The sequence below is a fragment of the Halyomorpha halys genome, unplaced genomic scaffold, assembly GCF_000696795.3.
Source record: "Halyomorpha halys isolate HHAL.00 unplaced genomic scaffold, Hhal_1.1 Scaffold746.1, whole genome shotgun sequence".
NCBI classification, from domain to species: Eukaryota; Metazoa; Arthropoda; class Insecta; order Hemiptera; family Pentatomidae; genus Halyomorpha; species Halyomorpha halys.
The window spans coordinates 317,898-336,633 of record NW_027107304.1 but is presented as its reverse complement, the minus strand read 5'-3'; the positions used below and the strand labels follow the sequence as shown (position 1 = coordinate 336,633).

Genomic DNA, 18,736 nt, shown 5'->3' with positions numbered 1-18,736 from the left:
TATTATTAATTTAATTATTTAATTATTATTAGCTTTAATAGTAATTTAAAACTAATAAACCTTCTTTTTTTACTTCATTTATTTAATTCACAACTGGTGAATAATGTTTTACATGAATAATGTTATTCACTGGTTCAGTGAATGGGATGTGATACACATAATTTTTCACTTTTTCAATATTGCTCAATTTAACTAACTTAAGACTCTTCTTTCCGTAGTAAATAAATGTTTCAAAGTTAAGATAATAGTGTCACTAGATCCAGGTGGCCTTGGAAGTTTTCCCTTCTATTATTTTGGGTCTTTCGACAAAGAGTGATTCCTCTGTTCCTTATCAAATCTGATATGAGCTTCTCCCACTTAAACCTATCATCCACGTGGTCGCTAACCCACTATACTTTTTGAATATCATTCTTTGGATACGGTCGAATCAATTTAATTCTTTTCTTTACATATTTCCTATTAGTTTTTCAGTGTGTCTGATGATGCTTTTAAGGGCAAAATATTGTTGTTTTAAAGAAACATATACATTTAGTGAAATATTGTGCAGCCTTTTATTTTAAATATGGTTTTATCCTTTTTAAATCTGAACCCTAACTTCAAATGAACCATTAGATTAGATTTAGTAAGTTTTGAGGAGCTGAGTGTGTATTACTTTAAAGGGAATGCTAAATAGAATGGAAATTTTTTTTTAACAAATTAGTTTAATCCTTTTTTGTGTCTCCAAACCTCAAAGAAGGCACATTCTGAAATGGAAATTTAAATTAAAAAGTAATTATTATGGTAAAAATTTATCACCTGCTTTTCCGGTGAAATGCCTGTTGATTTGATATAGCGGCCGGAGGGCCAAGGAAGTGAACTTCTCAGGTACTAAGTTATCACCCCATTCTCCTAATTCCAGCTGAAGTAAACTTTCGACCATAGTTGTCATTTGTTCAGCCCATGGCTAGTAAAGGATAAAACTTATAACATGCTGTATCCTTTGAAGTAATGAATATATAGAAATGAATAAACTGATAAGTAACTAATGAAGAAAAAAAAATATGATACCTCGTTAGCAGGAATTTCTTTAATTGCAACACCCATCGTTACTGAGCCAGGTGGTTTAAAGGGAGATACTCTGAGGTTTCTGGAAGGATCATTTGCACGCCCAGATCTCAGAGAAGGTAACATGGCCAAGACAGGTATCGGCCCGTTTCCTAATTTGTCCATTTCCTTGGTACCACCTTCTGCAACTTCTTTCAAAAGTACTTCCAGATCAATGGGGCCTTCGGCTGCTTTCTTGGCTTTCTGAACATTCTCATTTTGTTCTAGATAAAACAAATTCTTGAGAATAGTTTTTATTGTTTACTTAAAATAATTTTTATCCAAGTTGTTTCAAAACATTTCTTATTATTTATTTTTTGCGTAGAGATGAACTAGAAGTTTATAGAAAACCTTCAATTATGAAATTTATTATTAGAAGTGTTATATCATTTATTTTTTTAATACTGCTTATGACCTCTTAATGTTATTCAAATTACTCTATTAAAGATTAACTTAACACTATTGTCACTTAAATGGTAAATTAAAAAATATTGTGTGATAAGAAAGTGTTAAGTTAATCTGTAATTAAAGGTTTTAAAATTAATGGAAAATTGACAAAATAGTGTAATTTGACTGAAATTAATGATCTGGGTAGAATAAGCTGCTAAAAGCTTTTAAATTATTGGATTTGAGGTGTAAATTTATATCTAAGATCATCCTTGAGGATATTTTAAAGAAATAATAAAGAGTGTTATGTGACTTAACTTGGGTACAAATTATTTGATTTAAACAATAAAACTAAATATTAGCGATACATTTCAAAACAGTTTTGGATAACATCAACAGATTATAAGTAGTATTAAAAAAATAAATAATATAACATTTCTAATAATAAATTTCATAGTTAAAAGTTTTCTATACAGAGTGCACCTCTATACAAAAAACAAAAAAAAAGTAGTCCTTGTTTCCTTTCAGTAAAAATCATTACAGTAAAATATGACGTTTAGTTTGATAATGAATGGTACAATTACATACATAGTAATAAATATCTCCATCATTCTAATTTTTAATTATTCATTAATTTTTTTTTTTTATTGAAGTTTATTTCAACTTTCATTAAAACCTATCCCAGAACTGTCTAAGTGTACATACTAAACAACATGAAAACAAAACAATGGACTACATATACACTATAAGTAATTAAAAAAAAAAAAATTAATAAGTGGTATTTCTATTCAAACTGTTTTGTAAGAGTCTTTACTTAGTTGAAAATTATTTTGTCAAAGATTGGGGGGAAAAAATGGTTTACTATTATAATATCCTATAACTGAACTCAATTATAAAGATAAAGATACATAAGCTTACTTGGTGTTGGTTTAGGCGTATGACTAGACCAATCGGAAGCCCGAGCAAAACCTTTGTTCAATCTAAACACATGAAGGGAAGTAAAATTCATTGCACCAACGACATCTTCAGACATTCTAAGAAAGCTGGGACTAAAACTGAGTTCCAGAGTTACTGGCCATAATTCAAAATCTAAAAACCTCTGCTTTGATATATCATGAGTTCTTGTAACAAGTTGGAAAAGGCAGAGAACACGATCGCAAGCAATCATGATGTTACCAGTTTCCTGTAAATATAATGGATAATATAATTAATGGTGTGGATATAGTAGACAGTAGATTTAGTATAAGTTGGTCAGAGGTCTGGTAAGAGATAGGCACTAATAAGAAAAGCTTACTTGGTAGAAGATTGTCTGGGTGGCATTCAAGAAAGGTTCAAAAATACTAGAAACTATTTATTAGTACCAATATTTTGTCCCACTTTGCAGGACATCATCAGAGCTAAATCCAGGTGATTTCAGAAAAGCTTATTTGAGATTCAGCCTTGAAAAAGCCCCACAACGTGTGGGGAAATGTTAGTTACAAATAAATGGTTCTTTTACTACTTTTATACCTTTCTTGAATGCCACCCGGACAATCTTCCTACAATCTATTATATACTGTCAACTATTAATCTCCAAAATATAAAGTTTAATTTTTTTGTGCCAATGTTTCGGCTTTAATTGTGGGCCTTCATTAGAACTATTTAAAAAAAAAGTGACAGCACTCACAACCAACTTACTTCTTATCTTATAAATTATGTAACTAAAGTAATGCTAATGCTTTTCAAATAAAAATTATATAACATTTAAATTTAGGGAGTGGAAAATAAGTCCACTAATAATGTAGTAAATTGTTTTTAAATGATAGATTAACTGGGAAAAATTTATATTAAAAATACATTAAATCGTTAAATAACCTAGAGAAAGTGTTAAATAATTTATGTTTTATAATTTTACTCAAATCTTATTTATTAAATTATTTTTTCTGAATTTATAATTTTGACAAGTTAATTTTAGTAGAGACCAACCTCTTAAAGTTGTTAATGCACCTTTACACATTGGCAGTTGCTGAAATGGCTGCAAGTTATAACTATGTAAATTGGCCTACATAATTTACTCAAATCTTATTTATTAGATGATAATTTCATGAAATAAAGTTATTTCATGAATAATAAAATAATTAATAATTTATGTACATTTGATAGGAAGAGTTGTGCAATTATCTTATAGGTGAAGTGAATAATTCCTACATAACTTTCTTTTATTAGACAATAATTTTCCATTACAATATTTTGGGGCCATCGCCCTATCATCAGGCAAACATATTACCATATTCTGTAATTTCAAATTTTATAATCTATTCTCCTTATTTAGTCTTCTATATAAAAATTATAATAATTATTATTGTTGCCTAATAATATTTAAAAAAACTGAATATTTAAAATAAGGAAATACTAATTAAGCAAACATTGTTAACCCCAATTAAGGTATCCTGATAATCTAATCTGTTAAGTTATAATATAAACAGTAAAGTAAAAGTTATTTTGGAAAATTATTCACTCTACCTTATCAGATAATAGCTAAAATGATTATTTCATCGAATTATTTTTTTCTGAATTTGTAATTTTGTTTGTAGTGGACTGTAATGACAATTGTACTAGTGCAAAAATATGATTTTTGATACCAACAATGGCTAAGAAGGCTGTTACAATGGTTATAAACAATATCTGAGTAAACGGGGCTTTTTTTGTGCCTTCAAAACTAATACCACTATAACTAAAACTATACCACATAGTGGGAGGAAACTTTCTCTTACACCAAGATATTATTTTAAGCATATGGTTATTTTGGATTTAATTATTTGGCATTTTTGTTTTATAATGAATTTCAAAAATAAAAAATAGTGAAATAGTAATCATATAATAACTATTTCAGGAAATATATTGGTTGATTTCAATGAATGTTAAAAATATCTAATTTTTATCTCAATCACTAAATAAATGTTTTTATTTATGAAATAATCATTATTTCATGAAACACTTTTTTAATTTATTTATAGTAATGTTTAAATTATTGATTCAATAAATAATGAGGAGTTAATAATGGACGATCCTGATATGAGGAAAAGAAGGTCGGAGGGTGCAGTCACCAAAGATTCACAAAGAAACAAACTTATTTATTTGTGCCGAAATTTCGACCAGAATTTCAATCCTTCATTAGAGCAACAAAAACAAAACAAGATGACAACCTTAAATCAGAGAAACATAAAAATACAAAGAAAATTATATCAATTTTTAATACAATAATAAATATAATATAATGGAATAAAATATAACAAAACTGTAATGTAATCAAATTAAAAAATAACAAATATTTCCAAGTTTGTTTGTTATTATTTTATTTTTATGGTTCTCTAAATTAAGGTTTTTATCTCATTTTCAGGTCGAAACATCGGCACAAATAAATAAGTTTTGTTTATTTGTGTATCTTTGCTAACCACAACCACTGACAATCTTCTCCTCATGTTCAATAAATACCTTATTTAAACATTACCCATTTCTAAGATTAATTTGGTGCATAAACTAATGATATTAAGCACCTGGCAGGGTGTGATCGCAGTGATTTTGGAAAACCTCGATGGAAGTTCTATCATTTCCAAGATATCTCCTCCTGTTTGACTGCTACTGGGCGTGACTCGTCCGGCTATTCTGGCTCGCATCGGTTGATCTTCACCTCGGCTAATTTCCCAATTTGTATATACCCTAGCATAAACCACCTCTTTATCCTGTCTTGAAATTTTCTTCTCAATTGTAGCAACATAGCTTCCTTAAAGTGAATTATGGAGTAAGTTCTTTGTACTTTTAAAAATAACTTTTTTAAACGTTTTCTCAATAACATACACAAACATTAGAATTATTATTGAATAATATACTCACAGAAAATTAGAAGAAACAAGAAATTAAGATTGTTTTTTATAAGATCTAAATAAAAATTAGAAAGTGGAGGAAAATGATTAGTTGGAAAATAGACACTCAAAAAAATGCTCAAATATTTCCATAATAACATTAAAATTTAATACAAAATATTGAAGAAGTAATTTATAAATAAATTCCCTTATAACTTCAGTCACTCTAATGTAATCATAATAGTGTATGATGGAAGAATCACTATGACCACACTTAAAAGGCATATAGAATGGTGTAACACGAGATGGTACAAATGCTGGCCAGAGCGACACCCTTGGACCTCATCCTCAAAGAGGATCCCACTAAGAATGACGTGAATTGAGGCTGAGACTGGACATACTTCCGGAGGGACTCCTGCAGATGATTGGTGAGCCCCCAAAACCAACGGAGAAAGATATTAAGAGAAGATGCTATAGACGAGTGGAACGGGCAGTGGGTCACAAGCGAGAAGGGAATTACCTGAAAACATTTGTCCCCACCATCCAGTCAAGACTGAAAACTACATGGGTCCTTCCTGGACAACTGGGTCTTCCAGAACATAACAGGATACAGAGTATTCCGTAGAAATCTGCAGAGCTTCCTAATGAGCATCGATCCTCAGTTCCCCACCAGCGGAGTCTCTAAAACATCTGAGCATGTGGCAGTGGATTGCACTGCCATGGAAGGACATCGAGCCAGATTGTTGCGGAAGACCAAGATCTTCGCCCTCACCAAGCCAGATTTACTCTGGTGGAAAAACAGAATTATATTTTCTACAGGGAGTTCATCTATGGTGGGTCCGGCGCACTTTACATTGGGAAGGGCTTGACTATCCAACATCGGCGAACCACTGGTAGAAAATATAAATACAGACTGAGACCAGGAAGGCTGAACCTAGCAGATGAATACACTTTGATAAGGTTGATAAGGCAGCCTCATAAGTAGAGTGCTAGGCTTGAACCGCAGTTTAAATTTATAATGGCCCATATAAATTAAATGATCCTTCCATTAATAGATAATTAATACATTTTATACAAATAAAAGAAAATAAAGTGGTGATTATTAGCAGCAGTGGCATGTGTTAACCCAGAGTACTACCCCACAGCTGCTGCACCCTGTGTACCATAAATAGCTTAGTAGGGGGAATAAAAAAAAAAAATACATAATTCATAAAAACTTTATATTTTTATGTATCTAGATCAGACCATAACTTCTTTATCTAAATTAAGCTCACAAGGCTGAGTGAAATCCTTTTTGAGTGCAAAAAAAAGAAAGTGTCCGAAGAATCAAAACATGATTGCGCTCTAAGAAGCAAAGATGGCCAGCTTGTCCATCGGGAACATATCATTGTTCATTCCTGTAATAAATTGTTTAGTATATGAGTTTTTCATATACTACTATAAGTTATTTAAGTTTATAAAATGAACAAGTTACTTTTTCCTGAAATATCTAATTAATGTGATGATAAAAATATTTAAGATGAAAAAATTCGACTTTGTAGTTTTTTTTTTTCTTTGAAGGAATAAGACAAACGTCATTGATGTCCCTTATTCCAAAAAAAAAAGATCTACGCATGAAAATAAAAATGGACTTATGTTCTGTAGATAAGAACTTATTTTTAGTTAAATTAAATTTCCTATTCACCTAGAACTAAATAATGTGCATATTAACTTATCCTTTTCCATTTATATAGCTATTTTACTTTAATTTGTGTTCTGTTATCTCCTATTACCACTTTGATAAACAAAATAAATCAAGATAACATAAATTATCTATCTTCATTATTACTCTTTTCAAATTAAGTTAATTTAATATAACTTTTTTAAATATAAAAAAGATTAATCACTCCCACATCATGCAAGAAATGGTCTACAGAATAAATATTAATAGAGGGTTATATACATCACAGTGGTTCCCAAACTGGGTGCCATGTCACCCTGGGGTGCCCCAAGCAGATGCCTGAGGTGCTGCAGCAAATGCCACTTTCTCAAAAATATAACAAAAAAAGTCTGGTGTGGTGCGTGCATCAGACAACTTTCACTTACCACTCTATTTTGAACTGAAATTAGTCCACACGCTGAACAGATATTTTCTTATATAGATTACTAGAAAAAATTTTTATAGTTAGTTTTTCAAATGAAAAAAAAGGTTAAACCCAACTTCAATCAGGATAAAACCTATTAAACCTCACACTATTTTAATTAAGATAAAACCTATCTGATATTAAAGACCACCTGATATTAGATCGATATACTGAGTTCAAACAGAATCGTTTTTGAGAAAAAGTGCCAATATGCAAGTAAAATGACAGAACTAAAGAAATAAAAATATAAAATTATATAATACAAAAGGAGCAAAGAAATAAGAATATTTCAATTTAATAATAATAATTTAAGTTATGAAAAAAATAAATGTAATTAATGAAATATGTAAGTACATAACTAGAATAAAGAAACAATATATCAAGTTAAGTTTTTTTCCCATAACTTTATTTTAAATTATTATTATTAAATTAAAATATTCAAATTTATATTTTTATTTCTTTAGTCCTGTTATTTTAATTACCTATATATACATTTTATTTTCCACTTCTTTCATTATTTTATTTTTAATCATTTTCATTTTGCACATATATTTACTTATTAAATTTTCATATGTATTTTATTTATATATATATGTAGTTGACCATATAACTTTATATATAAGAAGATGGTCAGGGTTGCGGTAAAAAAAGAACAAATAGATTTTAACTATTTATAGTTAAAAACTATTTGTTCTTTTTTGACCGCAACCCTGACCATATTCTTACATTTATTTTATTATTTGTTCTTTCCTCTAACTTAATTTTAATATTGCTATTCTCACTTAACCTTTATCTCCTTATAATACTTAAGCTGTTGATGTCTGTCAGCACTACTTATGCATCTATTCATTAGTTGTTATCTGTTTTTTTGTTCTTAGCCCTGATGAAGGCTAGAAATTCTGGCCAACACGTTGGCACTAATAAATAAGTTATTACTTATTTATGTTCTTCACTGACCGCACCCCCAACCATCTTCTCCTCAAATATATCATCCACTGGTACTGGTACTGGTGGGGGGAACAAGTCCGGCAAGTTGGCCTATTGGTCCTTTTTGCCATCCCCAAGACAACCCAATGGAATTGCTCTTTTATATATCTTATTCCTCTTTATCGAACCTTTTAGACTTTCTAATGAAATTCAAAATGGACTCCCAATCTATAGAGGAAGCCTCATTTCCTTTAATTCTATCAGAGCCTAAAAGCCTCTATCTTAGTGGCGCATACCTACCACAATCTGCTATGTAATGTAAGGTAGCCTCTCCGCATAAACAGCAGGTTTCATCATGAACTACTCCACATATCTTAAGATGTCTTTTAAGTCTGCAGTGACCTGTCAGGACTCCTATTAATAATCAGAGTTTGTTTCTGTTTAGGCCTAGCAGCCACTTAGTTTTAGAAGTAGTTATGGTTTAGTTATTAAAATCTTGGCCTGTCTCAGCCGTATACAGTCCCTCCACTCCTTACCGGCTTTCTTCCATGTCCAGTCAAAAACTACTTTTCTCTGATGCCTAGGAATGGTTCTGGTCCTATAGGAGGGTGCTTAGCCCCGTTTCTAGTAAGCTGATCTGCTTTTTCATTACCTGTGATTCCCTTGTGTCCTGGGGCCCACACAAGCTGAAGCTTCTTTAAGCACGCTAATGATTCTAAGGCTTGTTTACACTCTCTTACCAAATTAGAGGTGACTCCAAGGCTTGAAGGGCACAATCATCCACAGTCAACAATCTTCTCATCCCAATAAGGATAATTTTGCTGAAATTTTATTTTAGCTTGACAAGGATGCAGCAAACATTTTTAGCTCAACAAGGGTGGCGCAAAATTTCTTCAGTCCAGGAGGAGAATAATGACAAAAAAAGTGTGTTGGGAACTGCTGCTTATAGCACCTTATTGCACATATGTTATATGTGTGAAGAAGGGCAGAGTGATAAAGTTCGTTTTTTTTTTGTTTTTTTTCCTTCAGCTAAGACTCCCATTGGAGTCCTATACTGCCTAACCATGGTTGGGGGTCAAAGTTTTTCATTTTGTGGGACCATCATTCAGTGAAAAAAGTCGACCCCCAGGCCGGATTCGAACCGGCACCGCCAATAGACATCAAATTGTTTAACCAATTTAAACCAGGCTTGTTTAGCATAGGAAGAATCTATCTGCTAGACTTCTACTAATGTATATATATAAAGATGATAATAAAGTAAAATAAAATAAATTTTATAAATCAGCAGGTTCCATAAAAGGGGGCACACCACTTAATACAATCCTGGACTTAACAGTTCATATATAGTAAAGTTCTGTTGGCTACTAATAGAAGTTTAGTTTTAAAAATCAAAATAAAATTGTGGAAAAATGTGTACAACAGCGGTTCTCAAACTTTTGTGATAGTACTATCACAAGAAACTGGCACCGCATTTATGGTTTTTACTCCTGATGATTGTCTAGAATGATGAAACGTTGACTGATATGATTTAAGAGACTTGAAAATTTAGTATCTTTCAGTAGTCTACCAACAATTAGAGTTTTAAACAATACAGCATCTTTAAGGTGTAGCTGGACATTAGAAAAAACGATATGACTTTGTAAAGCACTAGAAAGGCATAGTACTTTTTATAATATCCTTGCACTGGCTGTATAAAAATGTTAAGAATAAATTTTATGAAAAACTGATATGTTTATGATTCCTGGGGACTTCTAAGGCAGAGAGAAAAACTTTATTAGAAAAAAAAAGTGCTGCCCAAGTATATTGAGTTGCTAAATACACATCATACTTATATCTAGTCAGACAACTTTTTTTTTATTCTAATAGAATATAAGCATAGTATCGTAAATATATAATATATAATAGAAATACATGATTTTTTATTTTGTTTTATCATTTTTGTTCTATTATTTATTTTTAATATATATATTTTTTAACCCTTTTTTCCTTATTATTCTTCAATTCCTCCCCTATCATTTATCTATATATCTACTTATTATGTTATACATATTTTTCTTAACTTTTTTTTTTTCACATAACCAAATACACCTTTTTCTTAACTTTTTTTTTATCTCTTTAGAAAAAAGAGTAAAATTAAAATATACATAATAAAATTTTAAAATAAAATAACAATATATAAATGTTATACTTTTTATACATGTTTCTAGCTCAGTCCAAGTTATTTTAAAGGTGTCCTTATTAAATATGTCAACATTAAAAAAATTATAATCTTCAAAATGTCCTCAAACATGACAGCTAATTGGATTTAGTCCATGCCATTCTAATAAAAAAAAATCTAGAGCCCCCTGACTACGAATATACGATCAATTTATTCCAGAACTTAAAAAAAAAAATTTTATTAGAGCCAGATGTACTACACGGTTTTAGAAACACTTTCTATTTTCAGCGTTCAAAACGAGAGTGCTTCCTCTATAAAGAAACAAATAAATTCTAAACACAACATCCATAAGTACAATGAAATGGAGAAAATTTAAAACAATATACTAATTCTTTGAATAAACTAACAAGTGAAAATGTTTTACATCTTATCAACTTATACAAATCAGAGAAAAATAATCTGTAGATAAATTTTCACTGTTGCACCCTTCACTGGCCCTAGTTGAACTAAAAAAAAAGGTTCAATTATCCTTAGAGTGGTTGAATATGCAGGAAAAGAAAAAAAAAACAGTGCAAAGTAAATGCTGGAATGCACTGTATATTTGCTATTTTTTTTTAATAATTTATTTATTGATACTTACAACTGTACAAAAGCATATACGACCAGTAAATTTTCTGTTAGTTATAAAATAGCATGATACAAACATGTGGAAAATTTACCAACCCATTGATAGAACTCCAAGCAATCTTCTATTCAAACACCTAGGAGGATTATCAGGTAATGAGTAGTTTTCTGTCTTTTCAGTCTTGTATGTCATGTCAGTTGTTTGTCCAGATGTAGTCCTGAGTAATGGGTCTAACGGGTTTTATTAAAGGATGCTGTGAGGCAGGAAGTAATGGATAACGCAAAGAGTAAATGTGATTTGGTGAGATTTTTTTTTTATCCTCCAGTTTTGGCACTATTCTTCAATGGAGATGATATGGGATTAGAGAGTTTGGGATACAATGGAATATAATGATCATTATTCACTGACAATGGTTAATGTTTGGATGGGTTGGGATGCCAGCTGTAAAAACTGCATAAAGGATAGGACCAAGGATACTACCCTGAGGTAGATCAGCAGACTGAGGAAAGAGGGACGAATAAGTGCTGTTGAGATTTACTTGAAATAATCTGTCTGAGAGATAAGAACGAATTATGATGAAGTATATAGAGGGTAAGAATTTATGGATTTTGTATAGTGGTCCCGAGTGCCAGACTCGATCAAAAGCCATTTGCTAATTTAATATTTCTTTTTTGTGTTATTTTCAAAAAGTGGCATTCACTTTCAACACCACTGGCATAAGCTTGGAGCACCCCAGCACCTAGTTTGAGAACTACTAATTATACAATAGACTACCATATAATTTACTAATCATACCAATGACAAGATAGAGACTAAATAAGCTCACTTCCAAATACTAACGAGGGATTAAAATAAATAAATATATACACCTAATAAACCTCATAATACACAAACCCATACATAAAGATATTATTAATTAAGAGAAATATAGGAAGAATATTATAATCATCATAAAATTTCCAACAATAAAAAATTATTTATTTATACAAAAATTATAAATATAACTTTTTTTAATACCAAAAATAATTTAATAATTAAAAATTGAAGAATTTCAAAAATTGCTAATTCATTACTTATGCCTCCAGTTTTCAATAGGATATTCATGCCAATAGGGGGAACAAAACAAAATTAATACATTATAAATGTACCATCATAAATGATTTTTAATAAGATCTTACATGATCTGATAAATAAATAACATTTTTTGGTGAATATATCAAAATATAACTAAGATTCTCAAACCAAATTTTATACCAATTTTCTGAAGAATCGAATCTCTATTGTTGTTACTAAAAAATAATTTGAGCTACCCCAAATATAATGCATAAAGTTATCACAATTTATTGCAGATATTTGCCTTCTTGAGAATTAATTTAGCCCATGTTGATAAAATTAAGACAAAACATTTAAATAGCGAAGTTTTTAATCCCAAAAATATGGAAAGAAAAAAATTACAATTTTATAAAGTTGGACGAAAAAGATTTTACAATCAGCGCTTTTATTATCAACTTAAAAAAAATCTTGTAAGCCATGAAAAAAAAATTAGAGATCCAATATTATTTTTCTCCCTAGCTTGTTAAAAAAAAAAAAATAGCTGTTATGATCTCACTTGAGAAAAACTTTTGAATTAAGTAAATTTCTGCAATAAAATAAGCAGATATAAATTTCAAAGAAATACAATATTCATAACAGTTAGCCTATGTAAACATAATTAGCACTATCTCAAAAAAAAAAAAAAGAATTATAGGCACATATTCATGAATCACAAACTTTTAACTCATTATACTAAAAACAAAGATATTAAATTTAATTAAAACTTCCAACTGATGATTGTAATAAAAATATTACAAGTAATACTCATAGCGGAGTATGAAAAAAAAAAATTATCAACTACCAAATAAAGCTATCAGATAGGCTTGGTCCATCCATTAAAAAAAAAAAGAAGAAAAGAAAAGAATGAACAGATGATTTAATAAGCTTAGTTTTAATTATTTTTAGTTTCAACATTTATATCAACAACATACTCAATAAAACTTTTCATCACAATGCCTCATCTTTTATTTCTGAATCAACCTCAAGAAACTGACTCATCTTCCTCCAGAGACGATTCTTCTTCATTATCTGATATATTTCCAGAAAATTTCTTTCCTATATATGACTCCATGGCTGAGAAGTATGGAGAATTGTGAATCTCAGGCCAGCTTGAGAAAGTGAGAAATAAATCTAGTACTTTCTCAGTATCTAAATCATTGATTTCAGTAAATGTATCGATACCAGACAACAAAAGTCTGTAACCTAACCCTGGGACCCATTTTTCGATGCTTGGAATTACACGAGTCTTAGAGGCTTTGCATAACTGAGTCAGGAAAAACCAAAGAGATTTTAAATTTTGTGAACCACCAATTCTTTCAAATGAATTTTTTCTACCAGTTATCTTAACCAAAATTAATTGATCTATATCAGAAATAATAATATTTTTTTTAGCTTTCTTTAATTTAATATCAAACCATGGAAGAAAATCACGTTTATCAACTGATAAGACATAATCTATATCAAAAAATATTTTCAACAAGATTGGGAAAGTTTTCATAATATTATTTTGAGGACTCAGCAATGAATATGTTTTCGAATCTAATAGCAAAAACAACTGGGGGCGACCTAACAGAAAAAAACCTTGTTGAAATATTATACTGTTAATATACTGGTTTAAAAACAAACCATTAGGGCAAGACCCAATTATTTTTATTGGATAATCATCAGACCAATCCTTTGGTTCCGTTGGGTCTATAATGTCTTCCAAATAAATCCTTTGATTTTTTTTTTCTCTAAAACCATGAGAGAAGAGGAAATTCAGATTCTTAGCATAAACATCTAATTTATCAGGGTGTTGTAATGCAAATTGTGTCATAAAATTGTGAAAATATGTATCTGGTTCAAAAACTTTAACTTTTCCACAGTTCAAGGAAATTAAATGTCTTGTAATAAAACCGAAACCAGGATTAGCTTCAATTATACATTTGTTTCCTTCCTGTAGCTCATTACCAACTGAATCGATGATCATCTTCGCAACTTCTTCATTCATTAAATAAAGGAAGTGTAACTTTAAACCAGATAGAAATAATTTATCATTTAATTTTTCACTTTCATTTTTGAAGAAAGCAGTATTTAAATGATTCAAAATTTTTTGTTTATTAGTCCTAGTATGAACCTTTTCTTTATTTTTAGACACGGCATAATTAATTGTATGAGTATAAATTTTTCTTGCGTTCTTTCGGGGATGTAAATATATAATTGGATTCAATGCTACTCTAAAATAAAATAACATAATTGTAAATTTTATGTATATCTTTCAATTTGATATCCTGAATAATGATAATGTTTTTATTCAATTCAAAACACTGTGTCTTCATATACCTGTGGAACAATACGAGAGGTATGTAACTTGATCAACAGTGGGAAAGAAGAACGCTTTCTTTGGAACAGAAGCCAAATCTCTTACTTCAATTGCATGATGCGGAAAGGCAATTAGTAACCTGAAATTGATATAAATTGTTAAATTTACAAAATTATTATCAGTAAACTTTAAACGAACATTAATGAATAACAACCTATCTGGTGGTGCAGCAGCAACGGCCAAAGCATCTTCACATGTCTGAATTGTTTGACTTTCAAAATGATGAACAGATACAACTCGGACCATATTCCTAAAATAATTTTTTATTAAAATAGATGTAATCATTACAAAAATAAATTACCTTAACAGAATTAGGATTCATTTAAAGATTCTGTATTGAGAAATTCCTTCGGTATAAAAGAATAAAATCAGTTTTAAGTATTTTCTTTTGAATGAGATCATCTTTAAGTCTAAGAAGATTATTTTCACACAAGTTCACAATAGATGTGAAAATCAAACAGAAGTTCTAACATTTGAGAAGGAATTTCTATATAAATAATTATTAAATAAATTTTTCATAGCAAATAAAACTTTAAGTTAATTATTACTAAGTGATGTTTAAATTATAATATGTTAGGTTTTCTCTAAAATATGTTCTCAGGATAATAGTCAAACACAGTGGCAGTAATGAAGATCAATGCTTTTTCAAGCAACTCAACATATTAAAATGTAGAAGTTTTATTCCTAAATCACATTGTGAGATAACTGTAAATTAGTTAAACTAGAAAAATATACCAATAGAAGAATTCATATTAGTTATAAATACTTCAAACACAAACATCATACAGGGTTAAGTTTTATTTACATCTTCGTCTAGAGAAGATTTAAATAAAGATAATTAATTAGATTTTAAAACCTGGCAAACTTTAAAATAAAGTACTTATAAAGAATTAATAAAATATCCTTAATCTTAGAAAAATAAAATAAAATTCCATTTATTAATTTAAGTATATAGAATTCTTAGACATAATAAGGTGAAACCATTTGGTTACATTACACAATTCATAACAATTTTAATGAAGCTATAATATTATCTGATAATAATCACAGCATCATAGGATTTCTAAAAAAACATAAGCCATAGATAATTTCTGAAAAAAAAAAAAAAATAAACAAACAAGCTAGTATCCAAAAGAAATAATTTGAAACTTGGATGAAACATCTATGAATATAAAAATCATTTTTAAAAGTACTAGGATCCAAATTGATAACTAAGGTAAACAAAAAGTACTTTATTCTGAAAAAAATGCTTTATTTTAACATTAGAATAATAAAATATTGAGTGATTCAGTACTCAAAAGCAATAGTAAAACAGATATGTACATATATATGACAAACGAGCATAGTGGAAGAAAGAAAAACCTAGAACGATCTTGTATTTCTCTATGGAGTTAAAAAACATGGGTGTTAAAAAAAAAATTAAAACCAAGTGATTTATAAGGTTGTATAAAAAAGTTCTTATAATAGGATTACAAATAGATTTCTAATTTAGAGACATATGTATCATAAAAAAAAAGATTGTAACATGGTAAATGAATAAAAAAAATATATTTATATGGCAATATGAGGTGAAGTTAAACATAATACAATATATTATCTAATTATAATAGTAGAGACACAACTTAAAATATCTATAAATCATCCCTGATCAGAAAATTAATCTTTCAGTTCAATTTGTGAATATACATAAAAAAGGGACAATTAACAAACAAAATGACTCGAGAAAAATATTGTATCAGCCAATACAGTTAAAAATCATTCTGGCTTTAACAAATTTTAAGTAAAAATCAGCAAATAAATTTTTAAACTACATTTTGATAACATTTAATAAGCTAAGGGTCTTAAAATGCTAACTCGATTAATCAATGCAATGAGAAAACTCAACTTACAATTTAAAATCAAATAACCTTAGTTTGTAGATTCATTTTAAACTAAAAATTATTTAGAAAATTTGAGTCTGAATATCTAATGGTTTATAATTATTAGTAACAGAAACTAGAATGTATTTTATTTAAATTGAGAAAATAAATTCAAAACAAACAACTATAAACAATTCCTAATAGAATTACTTTACTAGATTACTGTAAGTGCTAAATAGGGTACATAAATCAACAGTAATATAATACATGCATTAAAGCATTTTATTCAAATAGAATTTGTAGGGCATATTTTACCAATTTAAGGATGAATTTCATAGAACTTTTTAGTTAAAATTTGCCATGGGAATGCGAAGGCAATTCATCAATCAACTAATTAATTAACGTATATTAAATGCTATCGTAAGATCTCTCGGCCTCCTATAAAGAACGATGATCGTGGCTAATTATTTTAAAATGTAGGCCAAACCGAAAATATTGAGTTGTTAAACAAGCAACTCGTTAATTATCAATTATATGTTTCAGATAATGAACCCTACCTGCAACCTTCTACTGATCGAAAACAACTATCGATATATCGAACTTCCGTAAAAAAAATATTTGAACTAAATCGTTTGACCGTTGTCTAATATTTAATATATTCTGTTCTAGTTCACAAAACCAACTCCAATAGCTCCAATATTTTGTTTTAATTAGACACACCTTCCGACTTCTACATTCTAAACTGATTAACAAAATACCCAAGATATTTATGATTATTAATAAAACAAAAACAGGAACATTTGTTATTAATAATATTAATGAAACGATTCCCGAGACCACGATGGTCGAGGGTCACAGGTCGTCTCTGTTTGGAGTCTTCTGAATTCGATAATCCAATCGGAAAAGTTAATATTGTTTGTACTTAATCTATTGCATAACAGGCATATTTGAGTTTCTATAATTGGTATTACGATTACTTTGTTTTTTTTTACTCACTACCTGGTCATTTCTGACTGATCTTGAAGGAAGTAGTAAAATTATGGAGATACGATTAGTTTAAATAGACGTCAGAAGGCGGGATCTATTCCTTTCGTAGGCGTGGCGTCCATTACACGATATTTAACAGTTGAGAGTTGTTTGCGCACCTCTCATGTCATGAATGGCAGAAAATTTATGATTTAAGCATTGTAAGTACAATAGAGCCCTTCTCTTTGTCTATAGAAAATTTGATTAAGTCTTTAATGACTTTGACAATGACTAAAAAAATTATTAAATTTGTTATACCTTCTTCAAAGTATGAATGGACCAAGATGAAAATTTAGTAGCACAATTGTTGGACTGGAAAGCAGGTATCTACTGCAAAACAGTCTGGCAATGGTCATATCACAGAAGTTTCTTGTGAAATGGAAGTAAAAATACTTGGAAGAACAATATTAATGTAAAACGTGAGGTACTAAAATTTTTTCCTTTTTGGCTGGCTGGTTTCTCATCCAGTAATGAATAGGGTTAAATTTCATAAGCTTTAATTTTGGAAAATACACAATTACATTTTTTAAAAAAAGGAATCATGGAAGCTTTCCTTCTTGAATTGTAACGACTGAAGGGACCTTTCAATGGACATTCCTGATACTTTTAAATAAGAAGATTGTTGATTTAACATGTGTAATATGTATATAAAAGGAACATGTTATAGATGTAATCAAAAGAATTTGAATAGTAATTGAACTATTAGTTGTGAGCCATCTCGCCTGACTTTGCAGAGCTAAAAAAATATTAAAAACTAAAATAATGTAATATAGTAAAAGAATACATTGTTTTAGTTGGGTTTTAAAATCTTTTTCGGCCTTCATGAAGCCCTGTAAATTGGGGCGAAATATTGGCTCACAATAAATATTTTAATTACTATTTGAGTTTTTTTGACTGGACCATCTTCCTCTTATATAAAGTTAAATCTTTTGTCAACCAAGAATGTTTTAATAATTTTATTTAAAATGCATTATCACATGTTATTTCTGGAGGTTGGTGTAGTAGAGTTTCTCAATATATATAGAGCATGTCTTTCTGAACTTGACATTTTTTTTTAATTGAAATTAATTTTTTTTTTTTACTTTATTTAGTTTGTTCACAACTGTAAAAGTATTTTCACAACCAGCGAATGAGATGAAGAGAGAGAGAAAAAAATAATAATATTAAAAAGATGTCATTAAGGCATGATGTTTAAGGTCATCCAATGATGCCTCTCCATTAAAATTGAAATTTAAAAATCAATTTAAGAGGT

The 18,736-nt window shown here is 29.3% G+C and overlaps 1 protein-coding gene across 4 annotated transcripts in view; it reads right to left on the bottom strand.

The window, feature by feature from the left end:
- Positions 1-18,077, bottom strand: part of LOC106685814 (BLOC-2 complex member HPS3) — a 37,063-nt gene extending 18,986 nt beyond the window's left edge. For 2 of the 4 annotated variants that reach the window (XM_014428741.3, XM_014428739.3), the window contains exons 1-7: positions 16,774-17,009; positions 14,754-14,849; positions 14,560-14,678; positions 5,007-5,233; positions 2,389-2,653; positions 1,048-1,307; positions 796-943 (exon numbers count right to left, since the gene is read on the bottom strand). In XM_014428741.3, coding sequence (XP_014284227.1) covers positions 796-943; positions 1,048-1,307; positions 2,389-2,653; positions 5,007-5,233; positions 14,560-14,678; positions 14,754-14,845 — 1,111 coding nt within the window. In that variant the 5' untranslated portion in view covers positions 14,846-14,849; positions 16,774-17,009. The other 2 variants (XM_014428740.3, XM_067045575.1) reach the window with 2 other exon arrangements.
- Positions 18,078-18,736: the final 659 nt, after the last annotated feature.